The sequence below is a fragment of the Prionailurus bengalensis genome, chromosome E1 (assembly GCF_016509475.1).
Source record: "Prionailurus bengalensis isolate Pbe53 chromosome E1, Fcat_Pben_1.1_paternal_pri, whole genome shotgun sequence".
In the NCBI taxonomy this organism is placed as follows: Eukaryota; Metazoa; Chordata; class Mammalia; order Carnivora; family Felidae; genus Prionailurus; species Prionailurus bengalensis.
In genome coordinates this window covers 4,812,651-4,835,245 of record NC_057347.1, presented here as the reverse complement: position 1 = coordinate 4,835,245, position 22,595 = coordinate 4,812,651, and the positions used below count along the sequence as shown (strand labels likewise).

The 22,595-nt window shown below is 51.2% G+C and overlaps 1 protein-coding gene across 1 annotated transcript; it reads left to right on the top strand.

Annotated features, from left to right (window-relative positions):
- Positions 1 to 296: 296 nt before the first annotated feature.
- On the top strand, positions 297 to 22,394 carry LOC122484958 (myosin-3). Its single transcript, XM_043583126.1, has 40 exons — positions 297 to 417; positions 1,022 to 1,232; positions 2,300 to 2,443; positions 2,873 to 3,029; positions 3,468 to 3,495; positions 4,074 to 4,182; positions 5,296 to 5,388; positions 6,158 to 6,221; positions 6,300 to 6,398; positions 7,198 to 7,301; positions 7,388 to 7,526; positions 8,191 to 8,309; positions 8,393 to 8,542; positions 9,287 to 9,457; positions 9,560 to 9,866; positions 9,982 to 10,052; positions 10,655 to 10,742; positions 10,827 to 10,944; positions 11,344 to 11,467; positions 11,557 to 11,693; positions 11,792 to 12,047; positions 12,233 to 12,475; positions 12,567 to 12,743; positions 12,853 to 12,998; positions 13,079 to 13,169; positions 13,597 to 13,986; positions 14,089 to 14,215; positions 15,575 to 15,693; positions 15,852 to 16,048; positions 16,672 to 16,855; positions 17,532 to 17,697; positions 17,970 to 18,094; positions 19,078 to 19,386; positions 19,507 to 19,710; positions 19,793 to 19,918; positions 20,807 to 20,977; positions 21,065 to 21,169; positions 21,338 to 21,433; positions 21,544 to 21,681; positions 22,240 to 22,394. Exons 2-40 carry the CDS (start codon positions 1,029 to 1,031, stop codon positions 22,264 to 22,266), a joined length of 5,823 nt encoding a protein of 1,940 aa, XP_043439061.1. The 5' UTR covers positions 297 to 417; positions 1,022 to 1,028; the 3' UTR covers positions 22,267 to 22,394.
- The last annotated feature ends 201 nt before the right edge of the window (positions 22,395 to 22,595 follow it).

Sequence of the window (22,595 nt, the reverse complement as noted above, 5' to 3'; positions counted from 1 at the left end):
AACCCCCGCTGGCTGTGCGGCCGGGAGCCAATGTCAGGGAATCTTCTCTGCTCATCAAAATCTAGGAGACCTGCCCCTGTGGGAACCACAAGCTTCCTAACAGGGATTACGACCTTCCTGCCCAGTTAAAGGGCAGGCCCTGCTGATAGCAGCCAGATTCGGGGGCAGCCTGGGTTTTTACTGCCTTAATGGATTACTTGTGGGTCACGTCCCACCTGCTCCTCCAGCTGCCTCTGGGCCAAGGCCCTTCCTAAGTCATTCGTCTGGTAGTCTTACTTGGTTATCCCACAGAGAGCCGTTTCAAAGCTGAACCGGATGCTCCCACGTGCCCTGACTTTGCCTTTTGCGTATTTATTGCAGGTCAGGTTTTCCACGGCTGCTGCTTCCTGCTGCCTTCCTGTGGGTGTGACTCTCCAGGTAAGAAAGGTCCAGTCCCTCTGCGGTTGGAAGTCTCCAGGTAATTCAAGGTTACCAGTTTCTCCTGCCTCCCAGTGGCCTTGAGGGCTCAGAGCCAAGAGGGCTCAGACAAGCACAACTTAGGCTGGAGAGGAAACTTCCAGACGGATGCTGGCATCTGACGCCACTTGTAGTCTTAGCAACCGAAGGAAGCAGAGGCTTCCTTGTGTGAGGAGAGAGCACCTTGAATCCAAACGGCCCCCAAATTCCTTAGCGATCTGCCACTTAGCACCCTGCCTTTGAAAAATGGCGTTTATTTGTCAAGTTTCCCTCGGCACCACCTGGGCTTCGCAGAAGAGGAAAGTGAGGTGCAGAGAGCTGCACTCGGCCCTGGGGCCCCTTCCCATCCAAGCCTAAACTAGTCAGGAGCCTGGATTTCCTGTGCTCTGTGCATTTTGTGCAGAGAACCCACCGGGCAAATATGTGCACATTTGATTTTCGCAGCCCTGGGGTCCCGTGGGTGGAGCCCCGGGGAGTGAAGGGCGGCTCAGGTAGAGCCGCAGGGACTCGGGCCTGGAACGGGGTGGGGTCCCCTCCAGGGCTCACCTGCTGGTCCGCCTTCCAGTGACACCATGAGCAGTGACACTGAGATGGAAGTGTTCGGCATCGCCGCTCCTTTCCTCCGGAAGTCGGAAAAGGAGAGGATCGAGGCTCAGAACCAGCCCTTTGATGCCAAAACCTACTGCTTTGTGGTCGACTCAAAGGAGGAATACGCCAAGGGGAGAATTAAGAGTACGCAGGATGGGAAGGTCACGGTGGAAACCGAAGACAACCGGGTAAGCCTTGCGCACGCCCCCTGCAGGCCGCTGGGCCTTCTGTCCGTCCCTGGGGTCCCAGCGTCTGTGCCCCTGCCCGCGCCCACACGGCTTCCCTGGTGTCCTCGGAGAAAGCCTAGTAACGCTGGCCTCAGGCTGCAGGATGGGCGAAGATCCCGGTTGTGGCTGGTTAAAGCGATTCGCGTTCAGGAGCTTTGCTGACCTTCACAGCACTCTAGGGGCAGCGCAGGGGTGTGGGGTTGGGAATCCAACTGCGAGAAGATCTCCTTTGGTAAAACACTCTCGCTTGGTAGCCTGGGCTTCCCTATTTCCTTCTAGTGGTAGCCACCTGAGGAAGCATGGAAAGTATGAAGTATGGGAAACGGGTAGGGGGTCCTAGTGGACCACACAGGCGCCATGTGAAAAGGCAGCCTCCCTCCATGTGGCCTATTACATTCCGGCCCAGAACATTGTTGGGGGTGCTTGGAGAAATTCTGGACTTCACTACTTTCTGGAATCGAGACCAGAAGCATCTGGAAATGTTCCGAGAAAAGTTTCAAAGAAAATTAAAAGAAGAACAAGAAAATCTGAAAGAGAAGAGGAAATAGTGTCAGTGGGTCGGGGTGAGGAAAACAGGCAGTGAGAATTGTCCTTCGATGCCACCATGCACCGGGGCTCCGGGAGGGTGGCTCTTGGGATGTGGCAGGTGGCGAAGCTGAGAGTGGGTCTGCGAGGCAGCAGGGAAGGTGAAAGCCAGACATAAGCAAGATGGTCTGGACCCGTCCCAAGGAGGGCTAGTTGCATGGGGTGCTTTAAGTAGATCCCTGCTTGAGGCCAGCAGAAGGCAGGTTGCCCGCCCGCCAGCCTTGCCCAGAGATGGGACCATTGCAGAGAGCAAAAGGCACAATCCCCGAGTGACAGAAACAATCATGTGCTGTCACTGCCCCAACTTCTCCCGCCATCAGAGGGGCCTTTTCCCCAGGGCTTGCCCCTTGGGATCCAGGCTCTTTGTGGGATCCAGACAGATACCTACAGGGGGGAAAACACACAGCGGACCCCAGGTAGTCCTTGTACCTCTTCCCACGCAGACCCTGGTGGTCAAACCCGAGGACGTGTATGCAATGAACCCCCCCAAGTTCGACCGGATCGAGGACATGGCCATGCTGACGCACCTGAACGAGCCAGCCGTGCTGTACAACCTCAAGGACCGGTACACCTCCTGGATGATCTATGTGAGTGCCCACACTTCCTGGGGCATCTGATGGTGCTGGGGGTGGGGGCAGGTGGGGACATTTGTGTGGATAACAGCATCAGAAAGCCTAGTGTTTGACTCAGCTGTCCAACAAAAGAGGGGAAATGGGAGGAGAGGATGAGGGAAGGGGTTAGAGACAGACAGCAGGTGACAGAGGAAGAGGGGACTGGGAAGACAGGCTGGAAGCAGGGAGGGAAGGCAGGGGCAGGAAAGCCAGGCTGAGCTCCGGGTCTGGGCAGGGTCACTTGCCAGAGGGCCAGCGGCTCCCCTCTCTCAGTCATCTGCCCCATCGCTGAAGAGAAATCAATCTCTCCTTTACAAGTTTAGCATAAGGAAAGTGAGATAATAATAAAAGCAAAGGCTTTCACACACACACACACACACACACCCCGTTTTTACACTCCCACAGACCTACTCGGGCCTCTTCTGCGTCACCGTCAACCCCTACAAGTGGCTGCCGGTGTATAACCCCGAGGTGGTGGAGGGCTACCGAGGCAAGAAGCGCCAGGAAGCCCCGCCCCACATCTTCTCCATCTCTGACAACGCCTATCAGTTCATGTTGACAGGTGCGTCTCTGGAGGGGGGGATGGGGGGGGCGCTGGAATGGAGGGCCAGCCTGTAGCCTCCAGCACGAAGAGAGGAGGGTAGAGGGACTTAGGCTGAAAGGGTCCAGATCTTTTAGGGCCTTGCAGGGGCCCTGCTAGAGAGTTTGGGTTGAATGCAAGCGTTGCGTAAAGCCTATGAAACCGACAGGTTTACGGGGTGAAAATAAAGATTGCCAATGTCATGTGGTCCAGCCTGGTTAGATGAGAAGCCACTGGCTGGTTTGAAGCAGAGCCTTACCCTCTGAGTCTTACTGTCAAAGAGGAGGCTCTTGGAGCCACCCCTGGGACCACACAGAATGCTACAGGCAAGAGGACCGGCGTAGTGAACCTGGACTGCCTGACAAAATGGGGAAGTTCTTTCTGCCGCCATCAACTCTATTTTATTTTCTCCTCCTGCAGACCGTGAAAACCAGTCCATTCTGATCACGTAAGTGTCATAGCTGTGGCTCTTTGTCTCCAATGCAGGAGGCAAAGGTGCTGTTTACTCTGTGGATTAGAAAGGGGGCTCCTGGATGGCTCAGTCGGTTAAGTGTCTGACTCTTGATTTCAGCTCAGGTCATGATCTCACGGTTCAAGGGTTCGAGCCCTGCATCGGGCTCTGCACTGACAGTGCGGAGCCTGCTTGGGATTCTCTCTCTCCCTCTCCCTATGTCCCTTCCCTGCACATTCTGTCTCTCTCAAAATAAGTAAAGAAGCCTAAACAAATTTTTTTTAAATAGAAAGTACCTAAAGCAGAGTCTGTGATAAAAAGATGGAGATGGTGATGGGCAAGAGGGTATGTGCAAGGTCTCAGGAAACTGGGATCGCCCGCCGCTGGGGCAGCTCAGAAGTGATGAGGCTTCCCTGGGGCCTCTGCCTCTCTGAGTAGTTTCTCACATTGGTCTAGTAGGTGTGTGTCCGCTGTGGCTCAGGGGTATGTCCAGGCCTCTGTGTGACATCTTGGGGAGGCAGTTGATACCTACAGGACGTGTTTCTTTCTCTCTCTCTTTGGGTCACAACAAATAGCGGAGAATCCGGGGCAGGGAAGACTGTGAACACCAAGAGGGTCATCCAGTACTTTGCAACAATTGCGGCTACTGGAGACCTGGCCAAGAAGAAGGACTCCAAGATGAAGGTATAGGGAAGGGAGGGGTTTGCCATGCTTCTGCTTGTGACCGTGGTCTCAGCCTCACAGTGAGGGGTGTGAGGAGGCCACATTCCCCTCTCTTCAAGGCAAGGAGGGCAGGCTCAGACTTGAAGTCCTCAGAGAGCCCGTGACTGCAGACAACCCAGTGTGGGGTCGAGCTTACACGACCAGATCCTGTGATTTCCTACGAAACAGGGATGTAAGGCTTAACTAAGGAAGATCATTTGGGGAGCAGCTCAGAGAGCTTTTTCTTTTTTTCTTTTTTGATCTTTTAAATGTTTATTTCTTTTTGAGAGAGAGAGAAAACAAGCGGGGGAGGACAGAGAGAGAGGGAGACACAGAATCCAAAGCAGCCTCCAGGCTCTGAGCTGTCAGCACAGAGCCCGACACGGGGCTCGAACTCACAGACCGTGAACTCACAGACCGCAAGATCATGACCTGAGCCAAAGTAGGTTTAACTGACTGAGCCACCCAGGTGCCCGGAGAGCTTTTTCTTTTTATGGCAGAATCACATGCACCAGTTGAGGAAAACTGTAGCCACACGTGCTTTTCCAAACAAACAGATGACAACAGTACAAAATGAATGCAGATGACCCAACTAACTGAAGAACCGAGGGACTGAATGAAGCATTATGGGAATTTTACATCAAGACACCCAAGTGTACCCAAGGACGGTAAAACCTTGGTTTGCGAGCAGAGTTCGTTGGAGAAACAGGCTTGTAATCCAAAGCACTCATGTTATCAAAGTGAGTTTCGAGAACTATTGGCTCAGTTGGGATCATGTGACATTGGGCATCATGTACTACTCGTATTGCAAGACACTGCTCATTTATCAAGTTAAAATTTATTAGAAGTGTTTGCTTGTCTTTCGGAACACTCACAAAACAAGTTACTCGCAATCCAAGGTTTCACTGTATTACAAAACAGCAAGAGGGTGTGAAGTGGGCCATGTTGAGGATTTGTCGGTACTTGAACTGGAAAAGTCAAGGAGGAAGGGATGGGCTCTGCCCTGGACAGGAAGGGTGGGTGGGAGTGACAGGGCCAGGGAGTGGTTCCCCCTGTCCCTTGCGGCTTCTTCCTCCCCACGATTCCTTGCATTAGGGGACACTGGAAGACCAAATCATCAGCGCCAACCCGTTGCTGGAGGCTTTTGGGAATGCCAAAACCGTGAGGAACGACAACTCATCTCGCTTTGTGAGTCTGAGTTCGGTTCAGCTGGGGTTTTCTCTGGGGCCCTCAGGACAGGCAATCTTCCTGTCCTCTCAGAGGCAACAGGCTATGTGTGTTGGGGGGGGCGGGGAGACAGGCAATGATGGAATGGAACACAGCAACCAGACCATTTCAGATAATGATGCCTTCATGAAAAGCTCCACAAATGGGGCATGTGATGGAGTGACTGGGGGCAGGATCTCCTTAAGACAGGAATGGTAGAAAAGGGATCTGGGGGGGGGGGTACTGGCCCATGAACCCCAAGATCTGCAGGATGAGGAAGGACAAAGGGAAAAGCAAGCACACTCTGGGGTGGGGGGAGACCTTATATAGTCAAGGGACCCGAGAGAGTTCTCATGGTGGCAGCAAGGTGGGCAGGAGGTAGGTCCCAAGAGGTGGGTGAAGAGGAAGACAGAGGTCTGGTCACGTGGAGGCCACAAGAAGGGGGTTGGATTTTATTCAGGAAGCTACTGAGGGATTCTGTAAGCAGGGAAGTGATATGGTTTGATTTGCATCTTGAAAAAAAATCACTCTGTTACCTTATGACTGGATGGGGTGGGGGCCGTTTGGAGGAAATGTGGAGCAAAGGGCATGGAAGAAAGGGGGGCCCTCAAAATGGACAGAGAAGGGAGAAGGAGACATACTCAATTTTAGGTAGGGAAATAAAGCTCCTGTTCACACTGCCCAAGAGACTAGCGGGAACATTTGGAACCGCTTAGACATTGGTGTCTCTTCCTCGCCCCACCTCCCATAGGGCAAGTTCATCCGAATCCATTTTGGAACCACCGGGAAGCTGGCCTCTGCAGATATTGAAACTTGTAAGTAGATAACGGACAGGATGGCGGCTTGGGGTGGTGGGGCCAGTTTGGAAAACAGTGCCATGTTTGTGTTCATAGATCTGCTGGAAAAATCAAGAGTGACCTTCCAGCTGAAGGCTGAGAGAAGCTACCACATCTTCTACCAGATTCTTTCAAACAAGAAGCCTGAGCTCATAGGTGAGGCGTCCGGGCTCTGGCGTCACCGGACCAAGGAAAGTTGCACCTGTATATAGGGGACTAGGTAGCCAACGGAAGAAGTCTGTTTTAGGAATAGATGTGGCTATTTTGACAGTGATGGGTCAATTTGGAAAAAACAGAAAACAAAAAACCAGAATCCAGTGGACAGGAACAAGATGAAACCATGACTGGATTTAGCGCTGGTTCCAAAATCACCTTCTCAACAACTAGGCATTTAATTGTCCTTCTGCGCCCCCTAGTGTTCTGACGTAGGACCCAACCTCTCCCCAAATACCGCGAGGCACCAGGACCGGATATTCACCTGGCCCCTTGTTCCAACAGAGGCTTAGGTGAGCAGGCTCTTTGCTCATTGGCTGTACTCGGCCCACCTTCCGGTCCCAAGCCTGGAAACACGCTGCAGCCTTTCAAGGGGTTTGGAAAACCACCTGTGCTTCCCCTCCATGGGGGCTCCTCTCCTGACCCCCACTAAGCCAGTTTTCTGTATTAAATTTTCCCAACCTACACTGATATGCACCATTCATGTGCAAGGCAAGAGAACTCTAATGCTCTCTCGGGCTCCTAATCTACGTTGCCTGGGCAGGCTGCAAAGTCTTCCCTGGACTTTAAATGGTCAGCCACAGCCTGAGTGGTGGGAAGCTGTTGAAGAGATTTCTAACTCTAAGCTCAATTTGGGCTCCAGCAGTGAGAACCTCAGCCCAGAATCCAGGAGCTCAAATCCACTGGGTGGATGTTTTCTTTGCACCTGGGGGACCTCTTGATTTTGAATCTGTCATTTCAGAGCTGCTCCTTATTACAACCAACCCTTATGACTACCCGTTCATCAGCCAGGGTGAAATCCTGGTGGCCAGCATTGATGACGCGGAGGAGCTGTTGGCTACCGACGTAAGTAGAACAGAGGCAATACGTGTGGGGTGCCCCTCCTCCATCACGGGGGTCCGCGGACTAACATGCTGTTCTTTGAATGCCAGAGCGCCATCGACATCCTGGGCTTCACCCCAGAAGAGAAGTCTGGACTCTACAAGCTGACGGGTGCTGTGATGCACTATGGGAACATGAAGTTCAAGCAGAAGCAGCGGGAAGAGCAGGCAGAGCCTGACGGCACCGAAGGTACAAAATCACCACAACAGGACATAAGCCCGAGCTGGGGGGGGGGGGGGGGGGGGGGGGGGGGGGGGGGAGTCCGTGGAGATTATTTGGTGCCTCATTTGAAAGCAATTAATCCTTCTTCCACCTGGAGAGGTGGACCTCTCTGGGGCTCTGATGCCTAGTGTTACCATCCCCATCTGCTGAATCACTGGAATGGGCTTGTTTCCGAGGCAATGAGACATGACCAGGGCTTTCTGGAACCCAGTCCTACCTTTTCATAAAAGCTATCATATCCTCTGAGTGACTTGGCTTCCGTTGGCCACATACCAGCAGTTTAAAGATATGGAACATGGGTGCCTGGGTGACTCAGTTATTTGAGCATCCGACTTTGGCTCAGGTCATGATCTCATAGTATGTGGGTTCGAGCCCCATATCGGGCTCTGTGCTGACAGCTCAGAGCCTGGAGTCTGCTCGGATTCTGTGTGTGTGTCTTTCTCTCTCTGCCCCTCCCCGACTCATGCTCTGTCTCTCAAAAATAAATAAACGTTTTTTTAAAAATATAAAGATATGGAACGTAAAACAAGACAACCTTCACCAAGCTTTGAAACATCTGGATGATTTTCAGAGTGGTTCCTCTACTTTGCCAAGCTTGACGGGTGTCCCTCTGTCTTTCTTTTCCTGGCAGTGGCCGACAAAACAGCCTATCTGATGGGCCTGAACTCTTCTGACCTCCTGAAGGCTTTGTGCTTCCCCAGAGTGAAAGTTGGGAATGAGTATGTTACCAAAGGTCAAACCGTGGATCAGGTAAGTGGCTGCTTAGAGGCTGGGAGAGACACAGGCACCCGACGGCCATCACCTTCCAACCCCAGTGACCTTTCCTCTAACAGGTCCACCATGCTGTGAATGCCCTTTCCAAATCAGTTTATGAAAAGCTGTTCTTGTGGATGGTCACTCGCATCAACCAACAACTGGACACAAAGCTGCCAAGACAACACTTCATTGGTGTTTTGGACATTGCGGGCTTTGAGATCTTTGAGGTCTGTGTTCCCAGTGCTCATGTCTTCACATGGCTGTGTGTGGAGGGACTGGTCATGATGATCCTAGAGGGAACAGGTTGAGGTGAGCAACCTGTCAGAGCAGCACACCCTGTAGGGCACCGTAGGGTGGATCAGGTAGAAGAGAAGTACTTTGTGGGGTGGAGGGGGCTGTATAATTTCAAGAGAGGAGGAGATGCGTGGTAAGTGGAATTTTATAAAAGACATTGTGAAGTGGATAAAAGAAAGAACTCAAATGCAATTATTGGCATAGGAAGAGCCAGCCACATAGAGAAGTTGATAAGCCAGTCACGGGATTTTCACATAAATACCCTGCTGTTCTAGGTTCTCATATAGCCATCCATGAGAGCATATATTTTGTGTCTACAAGAGACACAAGACATGCTGGCAAATGAAAGATGAGCTTGTAGTTTGTAGAGGAAAACAGAAGGTATGTACTGTGCACCTAAGAGTAACTACAAAATAAGCAGACCGTGCTTGGTGCACAGGAGAGATCCCGACCATGGGGACTCGGGGGACTGAGAAACACCTTCTAGCTAGAAGTTAAGAGAAGTCTCCAAGGAGGAGATGAGATCTGGGCTAGACCCTGAAGAACATGCCTGTGTCGGGGGTGGGGGGGCGGGGGATGAATGAGTTGGCAGAGCCTGAGGCAGTGAAGAGGGAGGCTGATGGGTCTTTGGTTTTCGAAGTCTAACTTTGCATGTGAACTCTGTATTTTGGCATCAGTACAACAGCCTGGAGCAGCTGTGCATCAACTTCACCAACGAGAAGCTGCAACAGTTCTTCAACCACCACATGTTCGTGCTGGAGCAGGAGGAATACAAGAAGGAGGGCATCGAGTGGACGTTCATTGACTTCGGGATGGACCTGGCTGCCTGCATCGAGCTCATCGAGAAGGTGTCCTGATCTGTCCACTCAGTAACCTCGTCTTGTCTACTCTGTGGCTCACTGCTGCAGCTCACGTGTACCTTACACGCATTTTGCTTTGCTTTAATCCAGCCTATGGGCATCTTCTCCATCCTGGAGGAGGAGTGCATGTTCCCCAAGGCCACAGACACCTCTTTCAAGAACAAGCTGTACGACCAGCACCTGGGCAAGTCCAGCAACTTCCAGAAGCCCAAGGTGGTCAAGGGCAGGGCTGAGGCCCACTTCTCGCTGATCCACTATGCGGGCACTGTGGACTACAGTGTCTCGGGCTGGCTGGAGAAGAACAAGGACCCGCTGAACGAGACCGTGGTCGGCTTATACCAGAAGTCCTCCAACAGGCTCCTGGCACACCTCTACGCCACCTTTGCTACGGCAGATGGTAACAGACTCCACAGAGTGCCTTGTGTCCGTGCTATCTCCTGTGCCTCAGTTCACAGGCCCAAAAGATCCCTGTAGATCTGATAAGAGTGTGCGCCATCTTTTATGTCTTTCAGCTGACAGCGGAAAGAAGAAAGTTGCCAAAAAGAAGGGTTCTTCTTTCCAAACTGTGTCTGCCCTCTTCAGGGTAAGAAAAATACAAGTTTATTTGCTTGCAGTTGGTTTAAGCGATTGCAAAATGAGCAATGGAGACAACCTTGGTTTATTCAAGAATAGTAATGTGGTCTCAATCTGATTGCTGTTACTCGGGGAGCTGAGTGGCAGTTTGATAAAATATGAACCTATAATAATATAATAATTATATAAATGTACAAATATGTAAATGAGGTGTAACAAATGTGGGTCCAGAATTTCATTATCACTCTGTACAGCAAGGAGTTGGGCTAGATGGCCTAGGGGGTGAGTCCTCAGCACAAACCTTCCAAGTTGCCAAAAGGACACAGGCAATAGCATCCCAAGCTCCCTGTGGAGCCAGATGCATTTCTGGAATTGATTTCAGAGAGCATTTTGTAAATGGTTAGTCTCCAGCTCACTGTGAAGCAAAAGGCTATTGTTATCGGTTACTTGCCTGCACCTCTAGCCATTGGGGTATTCAAAGAAAGAGTTAAAAGATTTCGTCCTTTACAATTCATGGTAAGTTCAAAATAGATGCCTCATTTTTCATTACGATATATCTCTGTCTCTGTAAAAGCCTACAGCAGCCTGTCAAATGTAGTCTTTTTCTTTTAGGAAAACCTCAACAAGTTGATGTCAAATTTAAGAACGACTCATCCTCACTTTGTGCGCTGTATAATCCCCAATGAAACCAAAACTCCAGGTAAGACACCCGCTGGCGCTGTACATGGTGCCCAGTTTCCAGGAGATCCTGCATGAAGCTGATGTTTCTCACCTCTCTTCTCAGGGGCCATGGAACACAGCCTTGTCCTGCACCAGCTGCGGTGTAATGGTGTCCTGGAGGGCATCCGCATTTGCAGGAAGGGATTCCCAAATAGGATTCTGTATGGAGATTTTAAGCAAAGGTGTGTGATAAAATGTCATATACGCTTCTTGCTGAGGTGTGTAGATGCTGGGATTTGAGAGGGAGAAATACTGGTATGAAAAGGCCCGTTTCAACGGAGCAGGTACAGAGTTTCAGGTAAAATGATTGACGTACCTCCTGGCCAAGTATGTATGCACTTCTTTCTTCCATGTTTTCTCAAGAGCTTGTCTGATATCCAATATGGCAGAAAAAGACCTTCCCTGAGAATCAGGAGGCTTGGATTAAAGGCCATCACCCAGCAGTGTGACTGTGTGCGAGTTTCTTTCCCTCTCTGGACCTTGGCCTTCTTGCCTATTAGGAGAGAGGCCCAAACTAGTTGGTCTCCAAGGTTTACGTCTTTGCTGATGGTCTATGATTGTCCCTGTATCTACAATGGCAGATACCGAGTGCTGAATGCCAGCGCAATCCCTGAGGGACAATTCATCGACAGCAAGAAGGCTTGTGAGAAGCTGCTGGCATCCATCGATATTGACCACACTCAGTACAAATTTGGGCATACCAAGGTAATGCCTTGGTTCTGACAGATGCTGGCCCATAGTCCCTTTTAGACTTCTCCAGCACACAGACTCATATCATCCTTCTCCCCCGGAAGGTGTTCTTCAAGGCTGGCTTACTGGGAACGCTGGAAGAAATGCGGGATGACCGCCTGGCCAAACTGATCACCCGGACACAAGCGGTGTGCAGGGGGTTTCTCATGCGTGTGGAATTCCAGAAGATGGTGCAGAGAAGGTCGAGGAGGGTCTCTGTTCAAGCATGAGCCCTTTGGGGAAGGCGGCGGTGGGGGGGGGGCGGGTCTCTCCTGAAAATAATCAATGTTTTCTTTTCAGGGAGTCCATCTTCTGTATCCAGTACAACGTCCGCGCCTTCATGAACGTCAAGCACTGGCCCTGGATGAAACTCTTCTTCAAGATCAAGCCCCTCCTCAAGAGTGCAGAGACCGAGAAGGAGATGGCCACCATGAAGGAGGAGTTTCAGAAAACCAAAGATGAACTTGCCAAGTCAGAGGCGAAGAGGAAGGAACTGGAGGAAAAATTGGTGACTCTAGTACAAGAGAAGAATGACCTACAGCTCCAAGTGCAAGCTGTGAGTGTCTAGAATTTTTAACTTTTCTTGTAGATTTGATTATTTAGAAAAACTGGACTTGGGATTTTTGATTTTTAGTTGGGGTGCTTCATAAAGGACTTCATGTATACCAAGGTGCTGGAAATGTCACAAACCTTATCTCATCAAAGGAAGTCATGATTCTTTTTTTTTTTTTTTTTTTTAAGGAAAGTGAAAACTTGTTGGATGCAGAGGAAAGGTGTGACCAGCTGATCAAAGCCAAATTCCAGCTGGAGGCCAAGATCAAGGAGGTGACTGAGAGAGCTGAGGATGAGGAGGAGATCAACGCCGAGCTGACGGCCAAGAAGAGGAAACTGGAGGACGAGTGTTCAGAGCTCAAGAAAGACATCGATGACCTTGAGCTGACCCTGGCCAAGGTTGAAAAGGAGAAGCATGCCACAGAGAACAAGGTACTCTCTCTCCGTGGGTCTTTCCAGCTTCGTGTAGTCCTTGCGAACCAGACTTTATTTCTTCTTCTAATTGCTTGTGGCCTCTTCTTAGGTTAAAAACCTTACTGAAGAACTTGCTGGGTTGGATGAAACCATTGCAAAGCTGACCAGGGAGAAGAAGGCCCTCCAAGAGGCCCACCAGCAGACCCTGGATGACCTCCAAGCCGAAGAGGACAAAGTCAACTCTCTGAGCAAAATCAAGAGCAAATTGGAGCAGCAAGTCGATGATGTAAGGAAATAGTACTAATTGGGAGTCCCAGAACTTCAGGGTTGGAAGAACCCCCCAAATCCTCTGGTGCAGAGCATTTGTTCTCAAAAGGATATGGTGTCCTTTTCAGCTGGAAAGCTCCCTAGAACAAGAAAAGAAGCTCCGTGTAGATCTGGAAAGGAACAAAAGGAAGCTGGAGGGAGACTTGAAGCTTGCCCAAGAGTCCATATTAGATCTGGAGAGCGATAAGCAGCAGCTGGATGAAAGGCTCAAGAAGTAGGTCCTAAAACCACTGCTTTCAGTCTTCCAAGTCTCTGGCTGTTCTGTCTTCACGCATTCTACATTTCCCTCCACAGGAAGGATTTCGAATACAGTCAGCTGCAGAGCAAAATGGAAGATGAGCAGACTCTGGGCCTCCAGTTTCAGAAGAAGATCAAAGAGCTACAGGTAGGAGGAATCCTGGACTTTTCTTTCACATGAAGGTCGCCCACCGTAGGCTGGGTGCCGCCTGCTGTAAGCCATTGAGAGCAGGTGGGCAGGACCATGGGAATGCCCGCCTCATCGGTTGCCTTTCTGCTAGGCTGACCCAGCAGCGATGAGCAATTTTTCCATAGTTTAAAATAAAATACATAACAAAGGTGTTTGGGGTCAACATGTAGTTGAAGGGAGAATATCCTGGGTTGGTCACTGCAGAGGTAATGACCACGCTGGGGCAGGAAAAACTTGTATTACAGGAAATGAGCACCATTTCCTCCTATAGGAGAAGCTTAAACTTTGGTTTATCTAATGAGAATGGAAACTAGCCCATGCTTGACATGCAGGGTGAGTCACTCTAGGGACCGACTGCCCATGGGCGAATGGCTGCCCTCCACAGGCTCGGATTGAGGAACTGGAAGAAGAGATTGAGGCAGAGCGGGCAACCCGTGCAAAGACAGAGAAGCAGCGCAGCGACTACGCCCGGGAACTGGAGGAGCTGAGCGAGAGGCTGGAGGAGGCGGGAGGCGTCACCTCTACCCAGATCGAGCTGAACAAGAAGCGGGAGGCCGAGTTCCAGAAGATGCGCAGGGACCTGGAGGAGGCCACCCTGCAGCACGAAGCCACGGCGGCCACCCTGAGGAAGAAGCACGCGGACAGCATGGCCGAGCTGGGGGAGCAGATAGACAACCTACAGAGGGTCAAGCAGAAGCTGGAGAAGGAGAAGAGCGAGTTGAAGATGGAGATCGACGACCTGGCCAGCAATGTGGAGAGCGTGTCTAAATCGAAGGTGCTCTGGCAGGACGGGGCCCAGTGCTTTTGCGGAGAGCCACCTCTGGGTCTTTGCGGTCTGAATACGGACTTGGTTCTCTCCCCCTTCTCAATCCTTTAGGCCAATCTAGATAAAATATGCCGAACTCTGGAGGATCAGTTAAGCGAGGCCAGGGGCAAGAACGAGGAAATTCAAAGGAGCATGAGCGAGCTGGCCACACAGAAGTCCCGTCTGCAGACGGAGGCTGGTGAGCAATGGGATGGGAGGGGCCACGCCTTCTGGTCGCCTATGGTGGGGGGGCGACTGGTCGACAGGAAAGGGCAGCACTGTGTGGGGAGAACCTCTAGGAAAGCATATTTTCAGAGAAAAGCCATTAGAATAACAAAAAAGGGATCATTCAAAATATCATGAAGGGGGGGCACCATTGAGAGTTCAGTAAAAACAGGGGTGAAGAGAAGCAGACCAGAATGAGAAGGGATCCAGAACATCATCTGGTTCAAGCTCTTTCAACACCAATAATACCTTGCATCGAGAAGGATCTAAATGTCAGAAACAGGACTAGAAATAAGGCTCTTGGCTCTTCCATATCTTGCCACGCACGAATTCAGATATGTGGTATGCAGTCAAGTGTTCCAGACAATAGATCAAGAAACACGGCCGGTTTGGATAGGCTCCTGCTGTGTAGTAGTGGAAGTACAGGGAAACATTATCTGGGGCTTTCACCTAGGAAATGTGCCCTGCCCCCAGCCCTCCTCCTCCAGCCCATCATCCCAGTGAATCAGTCAATCCTTTGCTAGTAGCCACGACCAACACAGGGAAGAAGAGAGGCTTAGTTGCCACTTTCTACAATAACCTTGGGAATTTCTGGGAATTCACCTCTGGAGTCATAAGGCCTCTCCCCCCACCTCTCCCCTCTTCCCTCCGCAGAAGCATATAAACCTCAACCTACCACCTTTACCCAAGAGTCTAACCTCAAATTACTAGCTGTAAAGTCCTAAGAAAGCATTAGTTCTCTTTCATGGCAAACCAACAAACAGCTGGAAACACCAGCCACTGGAAGGTCTGATGGGTGTTTTTAGGTGGTAATGGTTGTTTTTTTTTTTAATGTTTTATTTATCTTTGAGAGAGAGAGAGGGAGAGAGTGCAAGTTGGGGGGGTGGCGGGCAGAGAGAGAGGGAGACACAGAATTCTAAGCAGGCTCCAGACTCTGAGCTGTCAGCACAGAGCCCGATGTGGGGCTTGAACCCACGAACTGTGAGATCATGACCGGAGCCGAAGTTGGATGCTTAACCGACTGAGCCACACAGGTGCCCCTAGGTGGTAATGTTTAAATTTACAATCGTTCTCAATGGGTTTTATTGGCAAAAGTCGCCCCAAGCTTCTAGGAGTTTATGACAATATCTTATCAGTTGTGTCTTTGGTTTCCTTTTCATGGATACCTCTCTTCTCCCCCAAGAAAGGACCACACCTGCTCATTTAGTCTCTCCCCAGATCTTAGCACAGTGCCTTACACATAGCAGGAACTTGATGAATGAATGAATGAATGAATGAATGAATGAATGAATGAAAAAGTGAATAAAATGAAAATATCTCCTTCTGGACACAGGTGAGCTGAGTCGTCAACTGGAAGAAAAGGAAAGCATAGTGTCCCAGCTTTCCAGGAGCAAGCAAGCATTTACCCAGCAAATAGAGGAGCTCAAGAGGCAGTTAGAGGAAGAAAGTAAGGTAGGAAATCCAAGGGAGTGCTTCCTTGATCTCCTCTTCCATTACCACCTGTGGGAAAACACGGCAACTTGACTCAGGAGGCAATGGTAGCAGGGTCACGGTGCAAGACACCAAAATGCTAATCCACTGGGGGCCCTCCTCTTCCTTGACTCTTGCAGGCCAAGAACGCGCTGGCCCACGCCCTGCAGTCCTCCCGCCACGACTGTGACCTGCTGCGGGAACAGTACGAGGAGGAGCAGGAGGGCAAGGCCGAGCTGCAGAGGGCGCTGTCCAAGGCCAACAGCGAGGTGGCCCAGTGGAGGACCAAATACGAGACGGACGCCATCCAGCGCACAGAGGAGCTGGAGGAGGCCAAGTACGCAACTCCATTTGCCTTTAGAGGAATGAGAACTCTCAAATGATACTGACAGAGGGCACTGACTTTAGAACTATGTACTTGGGAATGGTTTTGTTACATTACCAGGTGTTCCCTCACCTCTTTTTTCTTTTGTATGTTTATTTATTTTTGAGAGAGAAACAGAATGCAAGCAGGGGAGGGGCAGAGAGAGAGAGAGAGAGAGAGGGAGACACAGAATCCGAAGCAGGCTCCAGGCTCTGAGCTGTCAGCACGGAGCCTGTCGCGGGGCTCGAACTCCCAGAGCCCGAGATCATGAGCTGAGCCGAAGTCAGACACTCAACCGACTGAGCTACCCAGGCGCCCCTTCCCTCACCTCTCTTAATATCTTTTAATGTGGCACTGCGTGTGCCATTGGAGGGACCTGGCAGCAGCACATTTCATGAAGACAAACAACCTTGATCTTGGTTAGAGACAAAGCAGGTTACTGATCACTGTGCTTTAGCAGACAGGAAATTCTCCTGGGCTTATGAAAACAGGCGGCTGTTTGAGTCACACAGATGAGTGCTTCCAACTTGATGAATAGTGCTGTTCAGGAGGATTGAGATTTAAATAGCATCTGCTTCTCTTTCATATTCTTTAAGGAAAAAACTTGCTCAGCGCCTTCAAGACTCTGAGGAACAGGTTGAGGCAGTGAATGCTAAGTGCGCCTCCTTGGAGAAGACCAAGCAGAGGCTGCAGGGAGAAGTCGAGGACCTGATGGTTGACGTTGAAAGGGCCAACTCCATGGCCGCCGCTCTGGACAAGAAGCAGAGGAACTTTGACAAGGTGTGGGGTCAGCGCCATGCAAGCTGCACGCTTGGTGTTGGGGTCTCCCTTGTAGTCCTGGGAGAAGGAGGCTGGGTCCCAGTCCTGATCGGCCCGACCGGCAGCGTGACCTTGGGCAAGTCCTGAACTTCACCAGGCTGGCTTTTCCTCCTGTGTAAAATGAAACGGGCATGGGTTGGGGGTGGAGGCCCCTCTCAAGCATTGTCGGGGAGACAAACCAGTTGCTACAGTGTTGTTCTGTTCCATACGTTTCCGTTCCCCACACTGCTGGTGTGTCTGGGGGGGGGCTGACACGAGGGACTCTAACTCGGGTCCCTTCAGGAGGCTCTCTGGAAGCCTCTCTTTTAGTAGGACACGAAGGTTGACTTGAGCCGAAGTTTTAAGGAAATCTTTAGAAGTTCAGGGCCATTCTCATATTAAGAAAAGGGCAGAGAATTCCTTCTCGAAGGATCCATGGGCTTTTTAGAGATGGCAACCGTTGCTGATATGTTACTGATCTCGGGTATATTTGTGGGAGGAAATCTCCATCAGTCAGATAATCAGGAACAAGGATCTAAGGCAACAGATGCTATCGAGTGAAGCCGCACTTCTAGGCTTAGCTACCTGCACGCTTCTGTTTGGTTCGGAGCTTGGAGAAGAGCTGAGGAAGGGGACCCCTTCCATGCCTGTGTTCCAGGTGCTAGCCGAATGGAAAACCAAGTGCGAGGAGAGCCAGACAGAGCTGGAGGCATCTCTGAAGGAGTCCCGGTCCTTGAGCACCGAGCTCTTCAAACTGAAAAATGCCTACGAGGAAGCCTTGGATCAACTGGAAACCGTGAGACGAGAGAACAAGAATTTGGAGCGTAAGCAGCTCTAGACAGCCTGCCGTCTGCCTTGGTGCTGTCACCGGGGCGGGCATGGCTTCGGGACGCAAATCCCTGCTCGCGCGTCCTTCTGAGCATGTCCAGAAAGCGCTCGTCACCCGCTGGGGTGACTGGGGAGCTCTTGTCTGTCTGTCCGGGGTCTTGTCTCTGGGAAACAGCCACCTTAGAACCAGGACGGGCTGGTTACAGGGCCTCCCGCAGGTTCTTGTGGGGAGGCGCTCACGTGCAAACCCAAACTGATTTCTTTGCAGAGGAGATAGCAGATCTCACGGAGCAAATTGCTGAAAATGGGAAGACCATCCACGAACTGGAGAAATCAAGGAAGCAGATCGAACTGGAAAAGGCAGACATCCAGCTGGCTCTTGAGGAAGCGGAGGTGAGCAGACACCGGGCAGGCAGCCGTGGGGACAGCTCCCACCAGGGATGCCCGCTGGCCTCGCCCCGTGTCACCCTTCCCATCTCTGCCAAGCCACCGTCCTGATGCCGGCTCCTTTCCTATCTGCCGGCATGAAACAACCCCTGTGGACTATCTTGGATTCATTGGGGAAAAACCATTACATTAAGATAGGTCTAAAACTCAGATCTTGCAGAATCTTAGATGAATTTAAAGCATCCGTAAGGCGCTTTATGCTCCTAAGGGATAGGATGATTTAAATGCTATTACTGTTTGATCAGATAATAAAAAACAAACAGCAGTGAAACAAACATGATTTCTGCACTGAAGTTAAAAAGGAAATTTTTAATTTATTTTTAAATTTATTTTTAATATAGTTTGTGGTCAAATTGGCTAACATACCATGTGTAAAGTGTGCTTTTGGTTTTGAGGGTAGATTCCTGTGGTTCATCACTTACATGCAACACCCAGTGTTCATCCCAACGAGTGCCCTCCTCAATGCCCATCACCCACTTTCCCCTCTCCCCCACCCTCCCATCAACACCCAGTTTGTTCTCTGTATTTAAGAGTCTCTTATGTTTGCCTCCCTCCCTCTCTGTCTGTAACTATTTTCCCCCTCCCTTCCCCCCTGGACTTCTGTTAAGTTTCTCAAGATCCACATATGCATGAAAACATTTGATATCTGTCCTTGTCTGACTGACTTATTTCACTCAGCATAATACCCTCCAGTTCCATCCACGTTGTTGCAAACGGCAAGGTTTCATTCTTTCTCATTGCCAAGTAGTATTCCATTGTATATAGAAACCACATCTTTTTCATCCATTCACCAGCTCTTTAAAAAGGGAATTTTTTAAAAGATAGTTTTGAATGCTGTTGAGTTACGGTTATGAAATGCCCCCACAAAGGGTGATGTAGCAGGCTCTGTTCCTTCACGGGCACTGTTCCTGTGTTTTTCTTCTCCCAAGGCCGCCCTTGAGCACGAAGAGGCCAAAATCCTCCGAATCCAGCTTGAACTGACACAGGTGAAATCAGAAATCGACAGAAAGATCGCCGAGAAAGACGAAGAGATTGAGCAGCTGAAGAGAAACTACCAGAGGACAGTGGAGACCATGCAGAGCGCCCTGGATGCCGAAGTGCGCAGCAGGAACGAGGCCATCAGGATCAGGAAGAAGATGGAGGGGGACCTGAATGAAATCGAGGTCCAGCTGAGCCACGCCAACCGCCAGGCTGCGGAGACCCTCAAGCACCTCCGGAGCGTCCAGGGGCAGCTGAAGGTTTGGGACGGCTCGTTGGCGGGAAAGCCTCTCCCGTCCGCAAGCGCTCAAAGACGTCGACTAGACTCATGGCCCTCATGCCTCGACGCCAACTAGACCTTTCCTTTACTCTCCGCCTAGGACACCCAGCTGCACCTGGACGACGCGCTCCGGGGCCAGGAGGACCTGAAGGAGCAGCTGGCCATGGTGGAGCGCAGGGCCAACCTGCTGCAGGCTGAGGTCGAGGAGCTGCGGGCGACCCTGGAGCAGACGGAGAGGGCTCGGAAGCTGGCTGAGCAGGAGCTCCTGGACGCCAACGAGAGGGTGCAGCTGCTTCACACCCAGGTGAGGGGCGGGCGGGCCGGCGGAGGGGGAGAGACCTGGGTCTGACCCGCGCCGGGTGACACGGCCCTCCTCCCCGCCCTAGAACACCAGCCTCATCCACACCAAGAAGAAGCTGGAGACGGACCTCACGCAGCTCCAGAGCGAGGTTGAAGATGCCAGCAGGGACGCCAGGAATGCGGAAGAGAAGGCCAAGAAGGCCATCACAGACGTAAGGCTCTCCCGTGCTGTCCTTGTGTGGCGGCCAAATCTGCGTTTCATTAAAGCCCGTCCTTCTCCCAAGCCTGAGATAGTTCCCACCGGACAGCTGGGGGCCTCCCCGGGGGGAACACGTGGGGTGCATTCTGCTCCCAAATTGCAATCTGCCTCCCCTCCATCCGACTCAGCACATCCCCTCCGCACATTTAAAAGGCCAATGTGATAAATAATGGGGCAGAGGAAAAAAAAAAAAAAAGAATGGAAAGGATTACAGTCTATTTCTAAGCCCCACAGACAGGTATGCTGTTCTCTCCTTCAACATCTCACTTGTTGCAGACATGAAAATGAAACTCTGAGATGTCACTATCTCACCAAATGTCACCTGGCCTGGCCTGAAGCCGCCTGGGCCTGAGCGGGCTTGTCCCCACCAGACACAGCTCCCATAGTGCCACCTGATGCTTGTGGGGACCACCGCAGCCCTTCTGCTCGCCCACGCCTCCATTCCCTACCCACCTTCCCTTCGGCTCACTATCCCCAAACCTGCACTGCGGGTACCGACTTGGTCTTCTGCAGGTCTCAGATTCCTTTGAAGACACACGCTGGTGATAATGAAGCAAAGAATTTCCTGGGGCGGTGAGGAAGGTCCCAGGGAGGCCAGTGTCAGAAAGGGAAGAGCCCATTTTCCATCCAGTCCCCGGAGGTTGTGTTAGTCGGGTTACTTTCTGTACTTGGTGTAGCTCTTCTCATGCTCCATTGTGGAAGAGTGGACTCAGGGACCGCCTTGTCCCTCGCCCTTTTTCTCTGGCATGACTCTGGTCCTTGGGTACCCAGGTTCCGGTAGCTCCAGGGCACCTGACCTTTGTATGCATCTTGGTGGGTTTGTGGTGTGATGCAATTGCAGGCGGCCATGATGGCCGAGGAGCTGAAGAAGGAGCAGGACACCAGCGCCCACCTGGAGCGGATGAAGAAGAACCTGGAGCAGACGGTGAAGGACCTTCAGCACCGTCTGGACGAGGCTGAGCAGCTGGCCCTGAAGGGCGGGAAGAAGCAGATCCAGAAACTGGAGACGCGGGTACCTGTGGGAGGAAGCCCTGGTTGAGCCTCTGGCCTCAACCGCTCGTTCTCCAGCCCCAGACTAACTTCCCACCCGTTTCTGCAGATCCGGGAGCTGGAGTTTGAGCTCGAAGGGGAGCAGAAGAAGAACACAGAGTCCGTCAAGGGCCTGAGGAAATATGAGCGGCGGGTCAAAGAGTTAACCTACCAGGTAAGTGAAAGAAAGCATTTCTGCAAAGCGTTTTCTCTGCAAAGCGCAAACACCGCCCTGGGTTCCCGCTCCAGAATACAGGAAGCAACCCAGTGCCCCAGAGAAAGTGGCCAGACCTGGTGCAACTCTGCCCCCTCCTCTAGCCGCACGCTGTGTCCTTGCTTTTAGAGTGAAGAGGACAGGAAGAACGTGCTGAGGTTGCAGGATCTGGTGGATAAACTTCAAGTGAAAGTCAAATCCTACAAGAGGCAGGCCGAGGAGGCTGTAAGTCAGACACACGCTGTGATTTTCCAACAGCAGCCTGGCCTGTCCCTCACAGGGAGCTCTGAGACAGGCGCGCGCTCACCTTCCTTGCCTGGGCTCTTTGGTTTTAGGATGAACAAGCCAATGCGCATCTCACCAAATTCCGCAAAGCTCAGCACGAGCTCGAGGAGGCGGAGGAACGTGCTGATATTGCAGAATCTCAAGTCAACAAGCTTCGCGCCAAGACCCGCGACTTCACCTCCAGCAGGGTGAGTGGTCCCCATGGACACTAGACGGAGAGCGGCAGGTGTAGGCGAGGGTTGTGGCTCCGGGGCACCTGGGAAGAACCCCCAGTGATGCAGACACTTTGGAGCAGGAAGGAACCTTGGAGGAGCCTTTACTTTAGAACTGGTCAGTCTCAAGCACAGGAAAGCAAGGGGTCTGCTTGAAGTCATTTAGCTAAGATGAGTCTCACTGGGACACAAGTTTGCACTAAAACACCATCCTGAAAAGGAAGGAGCGTTTTCCTGCTGAGATCTTTCAGACGCCCTCTACTGGCGCTGGTCTTCATTCACTGCACCTGTAGGCAAATAACCACAGGTACCAGGTCCCTGAGGATGGGGCTTGTTCCCTGGGGGCCAGTTTCTCAGGCTATGGGGTGACTGCCTCCATGGATGCAGTCGTGTATTCTCCTGAGGTCCAAAAAATATCCTGTGTCCTCCTGAAAAACCCAAGCAAGCAACTCCCTGACGCTTGTGGGGAGAGGGGTCAGGAGGAAATGTGTCTCTGCTGTCTGACGCAACTCAAAATGCCCACTCTCTTTCCAGATGGTGGTCCATGAGAGTGAAGAGTGAGCAGCTCTCTTCTGGAACAGGGCAGAAAATATGCAAAATGTGTATTTTCATGGTTCCTGGCCATTACAGTTAATTCCCATGTGGCTGCTTCTTCTCATGCATTAAACTTTGCTTCCTTTTCAACTTAAGGCTGTAGCATTGTGTTTGTTTTCTCTTCCCTGTGTGGAAATAGTTCATTGCTTGGGGATTTCTATGCCTAATGTTGAAATCTCCATAGGCAGATGGCTTGACAAACTCCTCTGGTGTGTGTATTTGGGAACATAGGAAGATTGCTTTTTTTAAAAAATTAATTAATTTACCTATCTATTTAAAAAAATTTTTTTAGTGTT

Bases quoted from the DNA above. Each gene is read 5' to 3' on its own strand.
- LOC122484958 (XM_043583126.1), top strand. From the start codon at position 1,029: ATGAGCAGTGACACTGAGATGGAAGTGTTCGGCATCGCCGCTCCTTTC. The intron at 10,743-10,826 runs GTAAGACACCCG...CTCTCTTCTCAG, and splicing joins CAATGAAACCAAAACTCCAG to GGGCCATGGAACACAGCCTT. The intron at 17,698-17,969 runs GTAAGCAGCTCT...ATTTCTTTGCAG, and splicing joins AGAGAACAAGAATTTGGAGC to AGGAGATAGCAGATCTCACG.